Genomic DNA, 19,414 nt, shown 5'->3' with positions numbered 1-19,414 from the left:
AATAATAGTTTGATTTCCAATTTTATATCATTATTTTTAAAATGTAATCTCCAAAAGCTATATTCAATACTTTTTGTTGTGTTTGTTGGACATATATTTGAGAGATAGTAGGAAATCATGGCATTTCAAAAACTTATGGTTGTTTTTGCATATTAGGCTTTTAAAATCCATAGTTGTTTTCTTCTGGATAACAGGAACAGCATAATATTGACTTTGAATAGTTTATTGATAGCTGTACAAGTGCTATTCTTTTTATTTGTAATTTCTAGGGCTTCGACTTTGTGTACACTGGAATTATGGAACTGACAACTGGACCATACTCAGCTATTTCTTATTCTGTTGTGATAAAAGATACTTGGGACTCTGTCCATCAGTGTATAATACTGAACAGGATGAGACAAAACTAGCTATTAGGATAGAAGCTGTCAAAAGAAAGATCAAGTTTGAAGATAGGCTGAATAGGCCAGGGGTTGCAGAGGAAAAAAAAATCCAAGAAAATTTTACCACTATTCCCCTCTGGAGTGCCATGTAATGTGAGCTTTTCCTTTTTTTTAAACTTTGAACTCCATTCTTCCTTCTGCCAGTCACATGACTTAAAGTGGAGCTATTATTAGAGGGTTGGAATGAATTCTGAATGCCATGCTCTGCATCCCTAGTTTTTAAAAATATGTTTTTGGTAAATTTGTATCCAACTCTCATTGTCTCTCATACAATAATCAGAACTGATCTTATCTGATCTTATCTGATTTGGAACTTTTGGGATATGAGCAAGATGAAATGGAAAATATCTGTTTATGCAATAATGACAAATGTCTATGTAGTTTTTGAAATACTTTGTATATTTCACAAGTTCTTCATCTATTTTGCTTCATTTTCCCCCCTTCATTAAGGACCAATTATTTTATTGTTTAAATAAAAACTAAACCTGGAGTAAAAAATTGAGTAAAAACTAAGCCTCTAAAGGTTATGATTTCTAATTTTGCAAAGCTATTGAGAACATGCTTTTCATTTGTTATGAAATTCTGTGCTTCCTGAAAGGTAAAGAAGGTGGAAACAGATATGTTTTGAAGTGACTGACTAACTGTTTAAGCAGCTCTCTATTATTGTACATGGCAGCTTCGGTGGGTAGAACATCAACATTTATGTGTAGTTGATGAGCAGTGTCTAAGTACCGATATTAAGATAATATCTTAATGTCTTTAGTATAGCTTCCTAGACACTTCAGTCTTTGAGGCAGATCCTACTGCCAATAACAATTAAATTCTTTTTTGATATTACATGTTGTACCATATAGTATTGTAAATTACTATATCTACTGTTGCTGAATGCCAGATCCATCTGTAATAATGCTACTTTTATTCATAAGTTGGTGGTAAATGAACGAATATATATATTGAGCAGATTAGGCCTTTGGTCCTCCCGAGTTTTGTGTCTGATAGCAACTGCAGAGCCAGGGTTCAAGAGGGAGGGTGGTTGTGCCCTTAAGAAATAATTTATCTGTGACCAGGCATCCTTCTTTTGAGATGGTGTGTTGTAAGTGTCTGTGTAAGGATTCTATGTGGCTGCCCCAACAAGATACTTGGATAATTTCTGCAAGGTGGCGTGACTGACTATCTGCCTCAGATATGTATCTGGAGGAATTCCACTAAACACTTAGGGATTTTCCTAGTAACTTGAGAAACAATTCCATTGTTGTTGGTTGGAATTTGGAGGTGACCAGGGGGTTGAATTGTCCTTGTGTAGCCTTCTCCTGTCTGCTAATCCCATGTTCTGCTAAGCTTTCTGAGGTGGTATAGGAGTTAAAATAGCAGAAGCTAATAGAGTGCCATAGAAGAAGACAAAAGTGGCCTTGGCCAAATAAGAGCTCATATTCAAGCCTACATGGCAATAAAGGAGGCAAAGCTTTAAGATTTCCCTCTTATTGCTTTGGTGGGATATTGTCCCATGGCATTGTTTAAGGTCAGTTGCTCTCTATTGGAAAAGAAGAGGCCTGAAGATTTGCCTGAATTTTCCTCTTCAAAGGCATGATCTAAAGCAGTATCTGGGGAAATACCTATGATGTGAACTAGGATCTGTCAATAATTTTGAAGGAAGGTTTTTGAGAATATTGTGGGGACTACACAAAACTGGTGGAAAAGTTTATTGATAAGTTTATGATAAGCTATAGTTAGTATCCTAATGATACTCATTTGTGTATCTCCCAGTTACTATTGGATTCTGGAAGAGAATTCACTGAAACTGAGTGAGAAACATGAGTATTGTATTTCAAAACATTTATGAGGAGCATGTCTCAATATCCAGCTTATCTGAAAGGGTGGTCCTTCAGTTTTGCAATCTGAGAAAAGTTGGCTGCACCTCAATGGAGGATGCTAGGATACAGAAACCCAGAAGCAAAATAAGCAAAATCTCATCCTCATAATGAGGGTGAGATTTTGCTTATTTTGCTTCCAGATTTCTGCATCCTAGCCCCTTATTTTTTATATAATAATATCATTAAAAATTACAAATAAAATGAATACAATTTATATAGTTTGTGTATGCATCTAATGCAGATAAGAAAAAAGGAAAAGAGAAAAAGGAACATCCCCTGCAAATATGATCAACATCTTCACTGTCTCTTAAAATAGCACCAAGCAACTCTTCATCCCGTATAAACAATCTCCAAAAACTTATCTCTCCATATTAATCAGCAATTAATCAGGGTTATCAAAAATAACAGCCCTATCACAGACTATATCTGCTTAAATTCAATTTGAATTCTTACTTTTATATTTAAATTTCCATCTCTATTTAAACATATTCCCCCATTTCCTCTCTTCAAACAGACAAAACTTTTAAAACATCATCATCCAATCTGTCAACAAACCATTTAAACATTACCAAAAATAGCAACCCATTTATTTTAATGTCAATCAAATAAATCTATTTTATATTCTTCTTTCTCCCAACAATCTTTAGATCTCTCAAAGTTCTAACATCCCCTTTTGATACTTTGTCACTTCTCTCAGAATCCCTCATATCCTTTCAAGACCCTCTGTAATTCTAATAGAAAGAAGTTATTCACCACTGTTCATATTCTTACTGTCTCTTTAGAAAATCCTTGGCAACTTCAACAAGTCCCTTTTGTAAATCCAATGTAGAGGAATAATCCACAGCACTCTTCTGCTTTAATATGTGTATGTCTTTTTCACTTATTAAATCATAATTTAGTTTCATTTGTAAATTTGCTAATTCCATCTCTTTCTTATAGGCTATCATTTTTTAATCCACCTTCAAATCAATTTCAATTTTATTCAGTAGCCTTGTTCCTCTTCAGTACCATCTTCTAATTCTTCAGTAATAGTAAATAACTTTCTGAAAGCCATTCATCGCAGATCTCTCTTAAAGTGTCCACTAGTGATAACCTCCAAAGTTATCAGTTTTATCCAAATATATAGATATTTTCCCATGGGAAAGATCCTTTCAATTAACTTCAAAGTCTTAAACTAAGACTTAAGACTTTTATTTTGTTTGTATGTTTGTTAAAAACTTTCTAAAGTCAATACTAAACATCCTTTTGCTATAGTTTCCCTCCAATTTTTTTTACACATCTTTGAACTTGTAGTTAAAATTTATTTTTTGAAGGATTGAACAAAACTCACTCAGTGATTTCACTAAGACCTGCTTATCTAAAGGTTCTCAATCTTTAAGCAAAAAATAAAATAAATAAATTTAAAATTATTAAGAGTGAACCTCAATTTAGGTTCAGTTGAGGTAGTTATATATAGACTGCATTAGCAGCTATAAGTTCTATGAATTCCTTAGTCAGTCATAAATTGATCACAAAAATGAAGTTCCTGCCATCTGCTCACCAAAAACAAGCGGGGAGTAAATGTGGGTAATCTTGAGATCTCTACTTTTTCCAGAGAGATTTTGGCAACTTACATCCAGTATCATTTCACCATGGTACTCACTAGAAGAGTCTCCTTGTTTTCTAACAGTAGGGCTAATTAAAGAAATTTAGTGTGATTCATGCTTTCCTGATTGTGCTCTGCTGTGATTTGATATTAATTACTGATCTTGGAAACTATAAACTCCTTAGTGTATACTTAACTCAAGGAGAAGTTGTTTAGGGTTGTCCACATATAAGAGATAAAGGGAATTTGGGATGGGGAGGCAGAAAAAACTTTTCTTTGGCAGTCTCCCATTATGGAATATTCTCGTACCTATGTTCTAGTCAGCATACAATCCAATCTTTCATAGACCTATGAAGACAGCTTTTCTTTTTTTGCACTTATTAAGTGGCGTTGGCATCAAGTGTATGTTTTATTTTATTGCTATATTACACTGATATATTTGTTACAATTTTATTTTTAGGTTTTATTATATGTTTATAGTTAATTGTTTGTACACTCGGAATCACTTAAATTATATGGTTTAAAATACAGTAAATAAATATCATTGATAATTATCAGAAAACAAATTAAATCATCCATGGATATGTCATATATTCTAAATTAAACCATAGGAAATTACCAGGCTGAGCCCAAAGCAGGAATCAAATGCGTCATCAGGCTCTAGTCTCTTTGTACCCACAAGAGTCCAGCCCACTTTGAATTCCATTGACTGTTATCTACTGCCAATTTGCTTTGTTAGTAATTCAGATTCTTGAAGAGATTCTTTCAATAAATCTTTATGTTGAACTGCCTGGACCCCTGATCCTCATGCTTGACATAAACAATATTATTCAGAAACTTTGAAATATTATCCATCTATCCATCCATCCATCCATCCATCTAATATATATATATTAAGACATTGTTTTTTCTTAACTTTTTTCATAAATTCTTTAGTTTTTATTGATAGGTGAATTTTTGTGCTTGTGACAGACATAGGTTTGTTAGATTTTTCATCATGAAAAATGGATAAGGTAAAGGATATCTTCACAAGTAATACCGAAATAAAATACAACAGACCAGACATAAACAGAATATTAAATACCATGAACATGCCAAGTGGTAATGCTTCAGTTAGACAAGTTTGAGTTACTGATAAATACTCGAGTATTAGAAATCTGAAATATCTGTTAATTTTCTTAACAGTTGTGTGTTTGACTATTTAGGCTAGTAATATTTTAAGAGCTTTGCTGCTAATTTCCCTGTAAGGGTTTTTTTTCTCCCTTTAATTATATGTAGTCCTTGACTTATGACCATAATGGAGCCTGCCATTAAATTATAAGTTGTAAAGCAGGTCATCACGCCCAACTCAAATTTATAACCTTTTGCAGCAGTTATTAAGTGAATCACCATGGTCATTAAGTGAATTTTTGGTTGTTAAGCAAATGTATTGACTATGAGGCATTTTGCCAAAACCGAAAATAATACCGGTTTTCAGCAAAACCATCATAAATTGCGGTCACATAAGACTGTAAATATGGATCAGTTACTGGGTGCCCAGAATGCTGCCATTTGACCATTGGGGGTGGGGGAACTTGGCCATTGGAATTTTGTAACTGGGTAATAAATATCTTTGAGGGGGGGTGTTCCTAAAACAACTACCTGTATTTTACCGATGGCTAAAAATAATAATTGCAAATATTTCCATGATGTATTTATTTTTCTTCTTGTAACAAATCAGACATTTTCTAGACAATTATATGCTTGCTTTAAATAAAGTTTAACATTATAATTGGTGTTATTACTAATAATATTTTCTTTTTCTCTTTTGAACAGCCATCAGTTGAATCAGCAAGCCCAGGTAATGTTTTATTTTAATATTTACTAAACTGGAGAAGATATAAGTTTTTTATTCAAGTTCATTGTGATTATATATATTAGAGAATGCACAATTGTTGCTATAATTAACTACACTGAACTTTATTTAAAAGAGTGTTCCATGCTAAAAGGGAGTTTGATCTCAAGGGACCACTTCTAATGATCATTACATGCTTGGCAAATATTAGGGCTGTACAAAGCTTTTGAATGAAGTGCTTCACAATGTGCTTTCTCCTCAGCAAAGCAGCTAGCTGTGCCCGCAGATAGCTAGGAACAGCTTCAGAATCAGCTATACTACACTTGTAGAAGATTGTTGCTTTAATAATTTTAGGAGAGATGTTTCATTTGAATGTTTTGCATAGCCCTAACAAATATGCCTATGTCAGGTTGGTCATATATTTCTAAATATGTGCCTTTGAACTATCACTAGAATTTGGAAAATATGATACATGTAACTATGGCATTATCTAACAAATTTCAGATTAATGCAAGAAAGCAACTTTTTAAAAAATGAATATTTATTATGCTATAACTAAGGTCAAGAACCAGCATGAATAATGTTATCCACTTGTAATAGATTTGTATTGCAGATTTGTTTATTCTTCTTGATTAATATATACATTTTTGGTAGAAGGTTAACCCTTTCAAGACCTGCTTAATTAGCAAAAGAGATCTTACTTGTATTTTGTATCTTTGTATATAATTTAGGAGTCTTAAACAGAGGCAGCAACTAGCCCATTCTTGACTGATCTCAAAAAGCTAAACAGGTTCAGATCTGGTTAATATTTGGATGGGAGACTACTAGGAAATCCTTATGTCAGGAAGTTAAAATAAGTCAGGAAATATTTTCTCATAACTTTCTGTATTCAATAAACACAAATCACAAGATTCTGTGTTAAAATCAGAAATGTAACTTTCATAAATGAGTGTCCAGTAGAAAAGAATATATGTAACTCAAGGTTGAACTGTGGAGTCCTTAATGATGTCCACAATGAAATGAAATGTCTTCAAGCAAACAACTGACCTCAGAGAGCACCAAGGACACTATAAAGAAGGATATATTTAAATTCTGTCCATAGCAATAATGTATTTGAAAACTGATGTGTTAAGGAATCATAAATTGACAATTTGGTGAAATCATAATAAAATAGTTTTGTTGTAATGTAACTTAATTATAAGACCTTGATTAGGTTATTTTTTCTTATATTTGGGGATTAGTTGAGTTGATACTGAAAGCAAAGTCATTAACTTGAAATGATTTTAAGTCCTATAAAGAATGATTTTAATTCACTTGGATTGTTTAGCCTTAATAAAACTGGGGTTGATAGGAATGGATGGGGTAATGTTCTTCAAATATGTAAAAAGTAACACAGACACTCAAAATGCATTCTGTATTATTCTCAGGTTCAGAACAAAAAATAATGGATTCAGAATAAAATAAGACAAATTCTGATTCACTATTAGAGAAATTCTAATTAGCCAAACTTGTTGGGATCACTTTTGCTGGTTGTGTTTAAAGAGGATTTAACAGTCAAGACTGGGCCACTATAATCTGACATTTGGTACAGAACCTTTCAACTCATATTTAATACTTACATTCTTCTACATAATCTGAGAACCCTGAAATAAGGCTGTTACCATCAAGTTCTTAAGTTAATGTCATAGATTATGATATGAGGTTAAATAGAATAAGTAGTTGCAGTAAATTTTTCATGTAATTGTCATTATTGTCTACTTTATGTAATGTCACGTAAGAGTTTAAGAAGCTGCTATGCTAGCTAAAATAATACTACATTTACTCTCCATTTTTTTTTTTTTTGCATTTACCGTATATACTCGAGTATAAGCCGACCCGAATATAAGCCGAGGTACCTAATTTTACCACAAAAACTGGGAAAAACTATTGACTCGAGTATAAGCCGAGGGTGGGAAATGAGGCAGCTACTGGTCAATGTAAAAAATAAAGATAGAGCCAAGTAAAATAACATGAATATTTATTTGAACGAAAAACAATAAAAGTGCAAAAGGGGGTCCCCAAAAAGAATATGGTATCAAAAATACAGTATCTTTAAAAGTAACAGCAACCAAGCTAACGAGAGCTAAAATCCCTCAAAACTCTCCTCCTCATCATCTGTTTGTCCAAACAGAGCTTCAGCTACTTCAGCGTCTGTGATGTTATCCGCATATACGTTGTCATCATCACTGAGTTCACAGTCGTCACCATCACTGCTGCCACCCCCATACAATGTGCTGTCTACACTGCCATCCATAGCATTACTAATGCCACATTTCTTGAAGGCACGTTGCACCATGTCCTCTGGAATATCTTCCCATGCATCACGAACCCACTGTGCTATTAGTTGTATGTCTGGCTTTCTCAGATTTCCAACTTTTGTCAGTTGAGCTTGACCAGATGTCATCCATTCATGCCACATCCTTCGACTCGGTCCTTGAAAGGTTTATTTAAACTGACATCTAGGGGCTGCAATACAGATGTAAGCCCTCCTGGAATAACGGCCAAAGTGACTTGAGATGACTTTGCCAATTTTTTTATGTCATCAGATATGTGGGCTCTGAACATATCCCAAACTAACAGTGATGGTTTTTCTTTAAGGCTGCTCCTGGTCGTCTGCTCCAAATTTCTTCCAGCCATTTTTTTGTTCCATCTTCATCCATCCAGCCTTTAACATGTGCACGCACTGTAATTCGTGGCGGGAATTTTACCTTTTTAGGCAAGGTCTTTCTTTTAAAAATAATAACAGGCCTCAGCTTGGTTCCATTAGCCAAACATGACAGAACGACTGTGAAATGGTTTTTCATTTCCTGTGGTTCTTAGTAAAATTGTTTTGTCTCCCAAACTTGCCACAGTTCTGTTGCTTGGAAGATCAAAGGTCATAGGCGTTTCATCCATATTTCCAATATCTTGAAGGTCATAGTTATGGATCCTTCTTTGTTTTATGATGAATGAATGGAATGACATCACTTTTTCATCAAGGTCTTTTGGCAGCTTCTGTGCAATCTTTGTTCTTTGCCGCAAACATAGGCCAAACCTATTCATGAAGCGGGTACACCATCCTGCTGATGCAACAAATTTTCAGTGCCTGGTACTTTAAATTTTTCTTCTTTAGCCATTTGAAGGGCACGTAAGCGAATTCCCATACGTGTTACACAGTAACCATTTTGACGACACTCCATAACCCATTCATGCAATTCAGTCTCTAGAGCCCCAAATGAACTCGTTAAACCACGTCGAGCTTTTTTTGCCTTTGGAAGCTTTTCCAAGTCAGCTTTCATTTTCCGCCACTCCTTACTTGTTTTCATCAACACAAAATTCCCTACTTGCAATACTGTTATTGCTTTCTTCTGCTCTTGACACAACCTTAAGTTTGAAAGCAGCTTATGACCTGCGTTTTGTTTTGATGGTCCAGGATTAGAAGTACTGGGATCCATTCCTAACAGGAAAAAAATTATTACGACGTCAACTGCCATCAGGAAACCATCACCCCAGAAAGCTGTCCAAAGAGACCCATGGACGGCAAGCTATCTTTTCCAAAGGCGAAAAGAGGCGAGTGAGAGGAGGCGAGTGTGTCAAACGCCAAGAGGCGAGAGGAGGCGAGTGACAAATGCCCCTTTTAATAAGGAGACGATCAAGAAAGGTCTTATTTTAAAAGTTGCTTCCCAATACACTTCACAAAGGTTGATGATATGGATGACACAGTCATCCATTTTCATTCCCTACCGTTCCTTTTCTTTTCTTTTCCAGTCTGTGTTTTCTGGAAATGCTGTAACTATCACACAGCAATTTAAGGCAACCCTGCAACACATCATCACAAGAGACAAATACCGTACATTTGTTTCTATACAAATACGTTTTCAGGTCTCTTTATATAAATGTGTTTTCGGCTTAGAACGGGTTGTATTGATTTTCCTTGCTGTAACCCTTCCTGCTAATATTACAAATATATGGGAGAAGGGCGGTATACAATTATTATTATTATTATTATTATTATTATTATTATTATTATTATTATTATTATTATTATTATTATTATTATATGATGATGATGATTTTTTTGCATTGGACAGAGCGAGCTTCAGTTTACCAAACTTTGTATCTTTTAATGAAACGTGTTAGTCTGGAAGGGACTGTTTGAACTCACAAAACACTTGCAACTTTTAGTTCCGTGCTGAGGATTTTTGGAAAGCAGCCCAGCAATATTTATTTATTGCTCGGACTGCTCTTATTTTCACTCCCCTTTTCTTTTCTTTTCCTTCCTCCTCCTCCTTCTCTGCCTCTCTGTCGTCCCCCACCTCCCGGGATCCTTGCGGGTCGAAGGTTCTGCCCTGCCTTACACCAGCCGCCCACCTATGCCAAGGTCTCCCTGGCTCTTTCGCTCTCTGTAAGCAGCGGCTTCTCGGCAGCGTCGCCCCCCTCCCCTCCATGGATCGGCTCCTTCCCCAGCACTGAAGGCATCCTTAGGAATACACCTCCACCTCCACGAAAATAAAAAGGCAGAGAAGGTAAATCGCCCGCCCGTTCGGAAAGAAAGGGGAGAGGACTCCAATGGAAGAAGGGAGAGGAGAATTACCAATAACAAACACAAAGCGCTGGGTTAGAGGTGCCTTGTCATGTACAAGGAGATCAGAGAGGGCAACCACCGTGAAACAATAATCAGACTCAAAACGGGCTGCTTATTTGCCATTTGCTCTGGGTAGAACGGGTTTTTAAAAAATTGGTTTGGAGAAGGAAAGCTAATTTGCTGATCTGCGCGAGGGTCGGTTTCTTTTGCCTCCTTCTTCTTCCTCCTCCTTCTTCCCACCCTAGCTTGCAATGCCCCATCTCTCCTCCTCCTCCTCCTCCTCCTGCCCCCTCTCGGATTCGGCGTTCATTTCTTGCCTTTGTGAGCGGAGGTGTTGGGGGAGGGTTTGGGAATAGATTTGGCAGAGGAGATTACCGTAATTTTGCTCACTGTTGCTCACTGTTTACTTTACAATGTTCACTCGGGAAGTGAAACGCAAAGTATAGTTAGCCTGGAAAAAACTGAACCATGTGACTGGCGGAGAGAAGGACGGCGCCGGGAGGCGGGGAGAAATTGTTTGTTCTTGCCAGATTTCTCCGCTTTCCAAGAGGCTTTTCTTTTTCACCTCTTTCTCCCCACCTCCCCAATTTCCATAGGGGGAAAAAAAAACCCTGGGGAAAACTTGGCAAAAAATAAAATAAAATAAAAAGTACTGAGTGCAAATGTTTTTTTATTATACTGTAGTTGGGGTTTTCCTCGCTTTCTTTTCACATTCAAGGCAGCATTCTCCCCATCCTCGCTGCTTTTCCAAAACATGCTTTGAAACCTTTGCATTTTATTGGGATGTATTCGTGACAAACGCCCCCTCCGCCCCCTCCGAGGGCGAGAGGAGGACGAGTAAGAGGAGGGCGAGAGTGACAAACAAATAAAGAGAGTTCTTCTGCCTTGGCGTTGACACACTCGCCGTCCTCTCCAGCGAAATTGAGTGCGAAGCGGCAGTGGGGGTGGGTGGAGGCCGCCGTGAAGTGACGGCTGGGGGAGCCCGGGATTGAAGTGCCGGCAGGACGAGCCCAAATGCTGCCGGCATGCTTTGCCAGCTCGGCCGGCTCGTTTTGGGGCGGTGGCTGGCCTCCGGCGTTTTCTTCCGCCGCTTTTTGGTGGCGGGGGCGGCGGTGGCCGGCGGAGGCGTTGACATTTCGCTCTCACTCGTCCTCCTCTTGCCAGCGGTGGGGGCGGAGGCGTTGTCACCCTCGCCTCCTCTCGGCCGAAATTGAGTGCGAGCGGCGGAGGCCGCCGTGAAGTGCCGGCTGGGGGTCAGGAGCCAATCCGGGCTCCCCAGCCGGCACTCACGCGGCCTCCCCACCCCGCCGCCGCACTCAATCGCTTTCGAGAGGAGGCGGTGACAACGCCGCTGGCGAGTGACAAACAAATAGAGTTCTTCTGCTTGGCGTTGTCACCCTCGCCTCCTCTCGGCGAAATTGAGTGCGGCGGCAGGGTGGGGAGGCCGCCGTGAAGTGCCGGCTGGGGGCCGGGATTGGCTCCTGGACTCCCCAGCCGGCACTCACGGCGGCCTCCCCACTGCCGCCGCACTCAATCGCTTTCGAGAGGAGGCGAGTGACAACGCCGCTGGCGAGAGTGACAAACAAATAGAGTTCTTCTAAGCCTTGGCGTTGTCACCCTCGCCCTCCTCTCAGCGAAATTGAGTGCGGCGGCGGGAGGCCGCCGTGAAGTGCCGGCTGGGGAGTCAGGAGCCAATCCGGGCTCCCCAGCCGGCACTTCACGGCGGCCTCCCCACCCCGCCGCCGCACTCAATCGCTTTCGAGAGGAGGCGGTGACAAACGCCAAGGCGAAGAACTCTGTTGTTTGTCACTCGCCAGCGGCGTTGTCACCCTCGCCCTCCTCTCCGGCGAAATTGAGTGCGGCGGCGGAGGCCGCCGTGAAGTGCCGGCTGGGGGTCAGGAGCCAATCCGGGCTCCCCAGCCGGCACTCACGGCGGCCTCCCCACTGCCGCCGCACTCAATTTCGGCTTTCGAAGGCGGTGACAACGCCGCTGGCGAGTGACAAACAAATAGAGTTCTTCTGCTTGGCGTTTGTCACCCTCGCCCTCCTCTCAGCCGAAATTGAGTGCGAGCGGCGGGGTGGGGAGGCCGCGTGAAGTGCCGGCTGGGGGTCAGGGCCAATCCGGGCTCCCCAGCCGGCACTTCACGGCGGCCTCCCGCCGCACTCAATTTCGGCTTTCGAGAGGAGGCGGTGACAAACGCCAAGGCGAAGAACTCATTTGTTTGTCACTCGCCAGCGTTGTCACCCTCGCCCTCCTCTCGGCGAAATTGAGTGCGAGCGGCGGGGTGGGGAGGCCGCGTGAAGTGCCGGCTGGGGAGTCAGGAGCCAATCCGGGCTCCCCAGCCGGCACTTCACGGCGGCCTCCCCACCCTGCCGCTCGCACTCAATCGCTTTCGAGAGGAGGGCGGTGACAAACGCCAAGGCGAAGAACTCTGTTGTTGTCACTCGCCAGCGGCGTTGTCACCCTCGCCCTCCTCTCGGCGAAATTGAGTGCGGCGGCGGAGGCCGCCGTGAGTGCCGGCTGGGGAGTCAGGAGCCAATCCGGGCTCCCCAGCCGGCACTCACGGCGGCCTCCCCACCCCACTGCCGCCGCACTCAATTTCGGCTTTCGAGAGGAGGCGAGTGACAACGCCTCCGCCCACCGCGGGCAAGAGGAGGACGAGTGAGAGGCGAAATGTCGAACGCCTCCGCCCCTCCGCCCCTCCGCCGACCACCGCCGCCGCCGCCATCAAAAGCGGCGGAAGCGCCGGAGGCCAGCCGCCGCCCCAAAACGAGCCGGCCGAGCTGGCAAAGCATGCCGGCAGCATTTGGGCTCGTCCTGCCGGCCCAGCTGTTCCCGAGGGCAAAAAACCCTCTCCCTGGGTCGGCTCTGCAAGGGTAGACTCGAGTATAAGCCGAGGGGGCGTTTTTCAGCACAAAAAACGTGCCGAAAAACTCGGCTTATACTCGAGTATATACGGTATATCCCGCCCTTCTCCGAAGACTAAGGGCGGCTTACACTATGTCAAGCAATAGTCTTCATCCATTTGTATATTTATATACAAAGTCAACTTATTGCCCCCAACAATCTGGGTCCTCATTTTACCTACCTTATAAAGGATGGAAGGCTGAGTCAACCTTGAGCCTGGTGGGACTTGAACTTGCAGTAATTGCAAGCAGCTGCTGTTAATAACAGACTGTCTTACCAGCCTGAGCCACCAGAGGCCCATATGCATATTGGAGGCTTTTGACTTTTTACTGAGCTTTTTAGATGATCAAAATGAGAATATTAGTACATAGTTTTGATAAAAGAAAAGAGAGCATAATACAAATTATAGTATTTGTATATATAGTTGCAGAAATGTTAAAACTTTGATAGGGTATTTTTATGGAGTAACTATATACTTATTGTATGTAAAGATTTTTATTAATTCTTAATAATATAAATATTTTTACTCTTCCCCTATTCAACAGAAACATTAGTTTGTTATATGTGTCTGGAAAAGGGCTTGCAGAACTCTGGCAAAAGGGTATGAGAGGTGACAGCAAAATTTTGGAAATGAAATTTCAGCTTAATGCCAGGTATGGGTTGTGCAGCCCAGATTTTTGCACTTCAGATAATACAAAAATCTGTAAATGAGCAGGTTTTTTATATGACTTGATGCAGAAAAAATATAGAATAAATTGGATAGGTTTTAAATTTCAAAATGATTTGAGGAAATGAGGAATTAAAGGTTGTTTTCTGAATGTGTAGTGTAGAATGGAAGCAAAGCAGGCATGAGAATAATGAGAATGCTTCAGGAATAGTTCAGCATTGAGCAAAGAACAAAGTAACAGAGTTGGAAGGAAACTTATAGGTCTTCTAATCCAACCTCCTGCTCAAGACTATATGATTTCACACTATATGATTTGAGACAAGGGGCTGTTTATTCTCTTCTTAAAGCCTATAGTGATTGAATACCTACAACTTCTGAAGGCAAACCGTTCTACTGGATTAGAAGTTCTCACTGTCAGGAATTTTTAAAGATAAAATGAGAATCGGGGTGAAATCCTCCCGGTTCAGACCGGCTCGCCCGATCCAGTAGCGATGGCAGCTGGTGGTTTGGAGAACCGGTAGCAAAAATCCCTGGCTCCGCCCCCTGCCCCTGCTGAGTGCACCATCATCAGAGGTTTGTTTTTTTTTTACTTTTTTTTACTTTAAAAGCAGTTTTTCTTCAGCCAAAAACATGCCTTTAAAAGTAAAAAAAAAAGCCTTTAATGATCCCATGGCTCGGCTGGGATCGTCAGAATCTCTTAAACTCTTTTTTTTAACAACCTCTTCAGACGATTTTTGCGATTAAAAAAAAGGTTTTAAAAGGCTCCTCTGGCGATCCCAGATGAGTTCCCCTCACCAGAACCTTAAAAAACATGTTTTCTACAAGCTCTTCATCCCAAGAGCTTGTTAAAACAATTATTTTAAGAGGTTCTGGGCTGCGATGAGGCAACTTCCGCTGGGATCGTCAGAGGAGCCTTTTAAAATCTTTTTCCTCTGGATATCCCAGATGAGTTTCCTCATCATCACAGGCTTTTAAAATCATTTTTTAACAACCTCTTACAACAGCCTCCACCCATGCCCACCCAATCCCTCTCCCCACTTGCCTTATTGCTGCTCCTTTCGGGCTCGCAAAGCCATGCTTTACATCAGTTGCATCAGCTAGCAACTGAATCTGCCTGCCTGCAATCCATATCCTCAGTGAGCAACTCAATCTGCCTGCTTTGCTGGCTGAGGAACTCTGGGAATTGAAGTCCACAAACCTTAAAGTTACTAAGGATGGAGACCCCTGATCTAAAAAATATAAATTAAATAAAATATTTGCGCAGCTTTCTGAGATTTGGTGTGTTTCTATAGTGTTTCACTCTAACTACACAAACACACAAAATCTCACAAAGCTGTATGTGGCATTTTGTGTGTGTGTGAGTGTGTCAGTTGTGTTGTGTGTGTGTGTAAAGTGTGAAAGTTGGTTTTTGAGCTTTTTGTGGCTGTGTGAGGTTCTTGCTTGTTGCAGGGGCCATTTTGGGTGAAGTGCAGCTGCTTTTACATTGTGTGTGAATCAGTTGTGTTGAGTTGTATATGTGTAAAGTGTGAAAGTTGGTTTTTGGTACCTCTTCTTGTTTTGTATACTTTGTTTATTATTTTTATTATTTATTGTTATTGGCCATGCCCACCCAGTCATCTGACCACCAAGCCACACCAACCGATTAAGCCACACCCACGAACCGATAGGGAAAATTTTTAGATTTCATCCCTGATTAGAATGTAAATGTAAAATTAAAATTTTAAAGTAAGATTAGAATGTGTGAAATCCTATTGGTTATTTAATGTATTGGTGGAGATATAAGAAACGCTTATGATAATAGAGGTGTTTTGGCTACAGCAATAAATGTTAAGTGCTTCTTATATGTGGATGGTGCCATGTTTTTGGCTGAGAATAGGAATGACTTTCAATGAATGTTAAATAGACTGTTAAATGCAGATTTGAAAATTGTATGAGACTGAAATAATGGTATCTAAGAAATAAAATTGTGTGCATGCTTGAAAATTATAAACAAATGACAAAAATTAGAGCAAATACAGTTTGTGAACTATTTAGTACTCTTTGTAATCCTGCAGTACTGTAAGGAGTACATTGTGCTCAGAGCATCATCTAAATTCTGTTAATACACTCTGGTTAAACAAACAAAGCATAAAACAGTACATTGTGTCATGTCTTTATCAAACACATTGAGTCAATAATCACTACCTTTTTAAAAAAACAAACTGTGATTTCCTGGGTCTGTGACCATACACTGTTAAGTTTAACCCTAGGATAATCAGATGTCAGATGTTTCAAGTCTTGAAAAGTCAATTATGTGTGAGTTTAAGGGGAACTTTTATGTGAAAAAAAAACACATTGGTTACCACCACTGAAGTTCACTTACCATGTAACAGATCTGAGGAAATGAATCACACCTTGATCAAAAAAGCTCTCTGTGGCCTCAAGAAAGAGTTAATGCAATAAGGAACAATTGGAACAATATTCGGTGGATAGCTGTAACAAAAAAAGAACTATTAGTGAGAAAAGAAACGTTTCATTTCTACAGAAGAACTGAATCATGATTTTGAAACATGGCACATACTTCAGAGTTGGTTTGCAGTCTCACAACTCACATTGAGTCGCACAACTCACACAGTTTCAATTACTGAAAGAACAATGAATTCTGGGTTGTACTAGAGAATTCTACTGCAGATTGTCAGGGTATCCATCCATGAACTGAAGCTTAAACAAATATGGGTCATACAGCACAACAATAACCCTAAACACACAAGTAAAGCTACAACAGAATGGTTGTAGCAGAAGAAATTTTGCAATTTGGAATTGCTAAGTCAAAACTCTGATCTTAACTCAATTGAAATATTGCAGCAGGACATGAAATGAGCAGTTCATGCAAGACAACCCATAAATATCACCGTTAAAGCAGGAATGATTTATAATAATTTAAGCTGATAAAACAGGAAGGATCAACATGTGCAGGAAATGTTTAGTTGATGTCATTGTTAACGAGGTACTACAAGCTATTACATTTAAAGGCCAAAAAAAGAGTTTACTTTCTAAAAAGAAATCAGTTATATTTCTACCCCAAGTTACTAAGAGTTAAAATTCACATACTTTTTCCAATAAAGACCATGAAGATTGGTGTACTGTATTCAGCAAAAACATGATAGAGTACTTTATTTTGGGGCATTGTTCTATCAAAATCGCTTTATTATTAGGACTTAGATGAAGTTCTGATCACAATTTAGGTCACAGAATCATAGGATTACAAATACTTTTAAAGGACTCACAATATTTTTCTCACTATTGTAGTTGAATTTATATTAATAGAATGCTTACTTACAATGAGAAAATAGGTAGAAAAATGTAAGTATGTGCAAATACTGATGAAAACATAAAGTATAGTACAGTGTTTGTTGAGAGGAATGAGTGTTCAAAGAAGTTGTTTAACTGCTTGCCTGTAACAACATTTTGGACAATATGGAAATTAAAACGGGGAAAAATCTAAAAGCAAGTTAGTACAGTATTCTGCATATTTAAAGATGCAGAATAAACAAGGGATGGGGTCAGTAATGAAATGATGTGGAGATGACTAATCAGTAAAACAGTAATATTTTAAGCTGGTTTAATATGTATAGAGTGAATGCAGAATGAAGTATGTTCTACTTAGTCAATTCTTTAAGACCACACTTGGAATGTTGCATCCAGTTTTGGTCAACTACAATATAAAAAGGATGAGACTCTGGGAAGAATGCAGAGAAAAACAACAAAGATTAGAATAGAATAGAATAGAATAGAATAGAATTTTATTGGCCAAGTGTGATTGGACACACAAGGAATTTGTCTTGGTGCATATGCTCTCAGTGTACATAAAAGAAAAGATACATTCATCAAGGTACAACATTTACAACACAATTGATGATCAATATATCAATATAAATCATAAGGATTGCCAGCAACAAGTTATAGTCATACAGTCATAAGTGGAAAGAGATTGGTGATGGGAACTATGAAACGATTAATAGTAGTGCAGATTCAGTAAATAGTCTGACAGTGTTGAGGGAATTATTTGTTTAGCAGAGTGATGGCCTTCGGGAAAAAACTGTTCTTGTGTCTAGTTGTTCTGGTGTGCAGTGCTCTATAGCGTCGTTTTGAGGGTAGGAGTTGAAACAGTTTATGTCCAGGATGCGAGGGATCTGCAAATATTTTCATGGCCCTCTTCTTGATTCGTGCAGTATACAGGTCCTCAATGGAAGGCAGGTTGGTAGCAATTATTTTTTCTGCAGTTCTAATTATCCTCTGAAGTCTGTGTTTTCTTGTTGGGTTGCAGAACCGAACCAGACAGTTATAGAGGTGCAAATGACAGACTCAATAATTCCTCTGTAGAATTGGATCAGCAGCTCCTTGGGCAGTTTGAGCTTACTGAGTTGGCAGAAAGAACATTCTTTGTTGTCCTTTTTAATGATGTTTTGATGTTAGCTGTCCATTTGAGATCTTGCGATATGATAGAACCCAGAAATTTGAAGGTTTCTACTGTTGATACTGTGTTGTCAAGTATTGTGAGAGGTGGAAGTATGGAAGGGTTTTCCTAAAGTCTACCACCATTTCTACGGTTTTGAGTGTGTTCAGTTCCAGATTGTTTTGGTTGCACCACAAGGCTAGTCGTTCGACCTCTCGTCTATATGCGGATTCGTCATTGTCTCGAATGAGACCAATCACTGTTGTGTCATCTGCGAACTTCAGTAGCTTAACAAATGGATCATTGGAGATGCAGTCATTGGTATACAGAGAGAAGAGAAGTGGGGAGAGCACACAGCCTTGGGGGCCCCTGTGCTAATTGTACAGGTATTTGATGTGATCTTGCTTAGCTTCACCTGCTGCTTCCTGTTTGTTAGGAAGCTTGTGATCCACTTACAAGTCTGTTCCGGTACCTGTAGCTGGTTTAGCTTAGTTAGAAGAATGTCTGGAATGATGGTATTGAATGCTGAACTAAAGTCTACAAAGAGGACCCTTGCATAGGTCTTTGGAGACTCAAGATGTTGTAGGATGTAGTGCAGAGCCATATTAACAGCATCATCTGTTGATCTATTTGCTCGGTATGCAAATTGCAAGGGGTCTAAGAGCGGATTCGTGATGGTTTTCAGGTAGGAAAGCACTAGCCTTTCAAAGGTTTTCATGACTACAGATGTTAGAGCAACTGGTCTGTAGTCATTCAGTTCCTTGATGGTGGGCTTCTTGGCACTGGGATGATGGTAGAGCGTTTGAAGCAAGAAGGAACATAGCACATCTCTAGTGATTTATTGAAAATATGGGTGAAGATGCGGGCCAATTGGTCAGCACAGACTTTTAAGCAAGAAGGAGTTATCTTGTCTGGGCCTGGAGCTTTTCCTGGCTTTTGTCTGTGAAATAGGTCCTGCACTTCCTTTTCTGTGATCACTAGGGGTTGTGAACCCAATGAAATGGGGTCAGTTGTATGAGGCTTGGCTGTTGTTGGTGTGTCTGAGATGGGGTTGTGGAGATAGGTGGCTGT

General features: G+C 39.7%; 1 protein-coding gene across 3 annotated transcripts in view; it reads left to right on the top strand.

Moving 5' to 3' along the window:
• Positions 1 to 19,414, top strand: part of MIER1 (MIER1 transcriptional regulator) — a 74,680-nt gene that overhangs the window by 7,374 nt on the left and 47,892 nt on the right. For 2 of the 3 annotated variants that reach the window (XM_058178958.1, XM_058178956.1), the window contains exon 2: positions 5,712 to 5,736. In XM_058178958.1, the coding sequence (XP_058034941.1) occupies positions 5,712 to 5,736 (25 nt within the window). Of the gene's footprint in view, positions 1 to 5,711; positions 5,737 to 13,786; positions 13,895 to 19,414 lie in introns of all 3 variants that reach the window. The other variant, XM_058178957.1, reaches the window with a different exon arrangement.

The sequence above is a fragment of the Ahaetulla prasina genome, chromosome 3 (assembly GCF_028640845.1).
Source record: "Ahaetulla prasina isolate Xishuangbanna chromosome 3, ASM2864084v1, whole genome shotgun sequence".
Classification (NCBI taxonomy): domain Eukaryota; kingdom Metazoa; phylum Chordata; class Lepidosauria; order Squamata; family Colubridae; genus Ahaetulla; species Ahaetulla prasina.
Note: the sequence above shows the minus strand (reverse complement) of the source record. Positions and strands in the feature narration are given on the sequence as shown.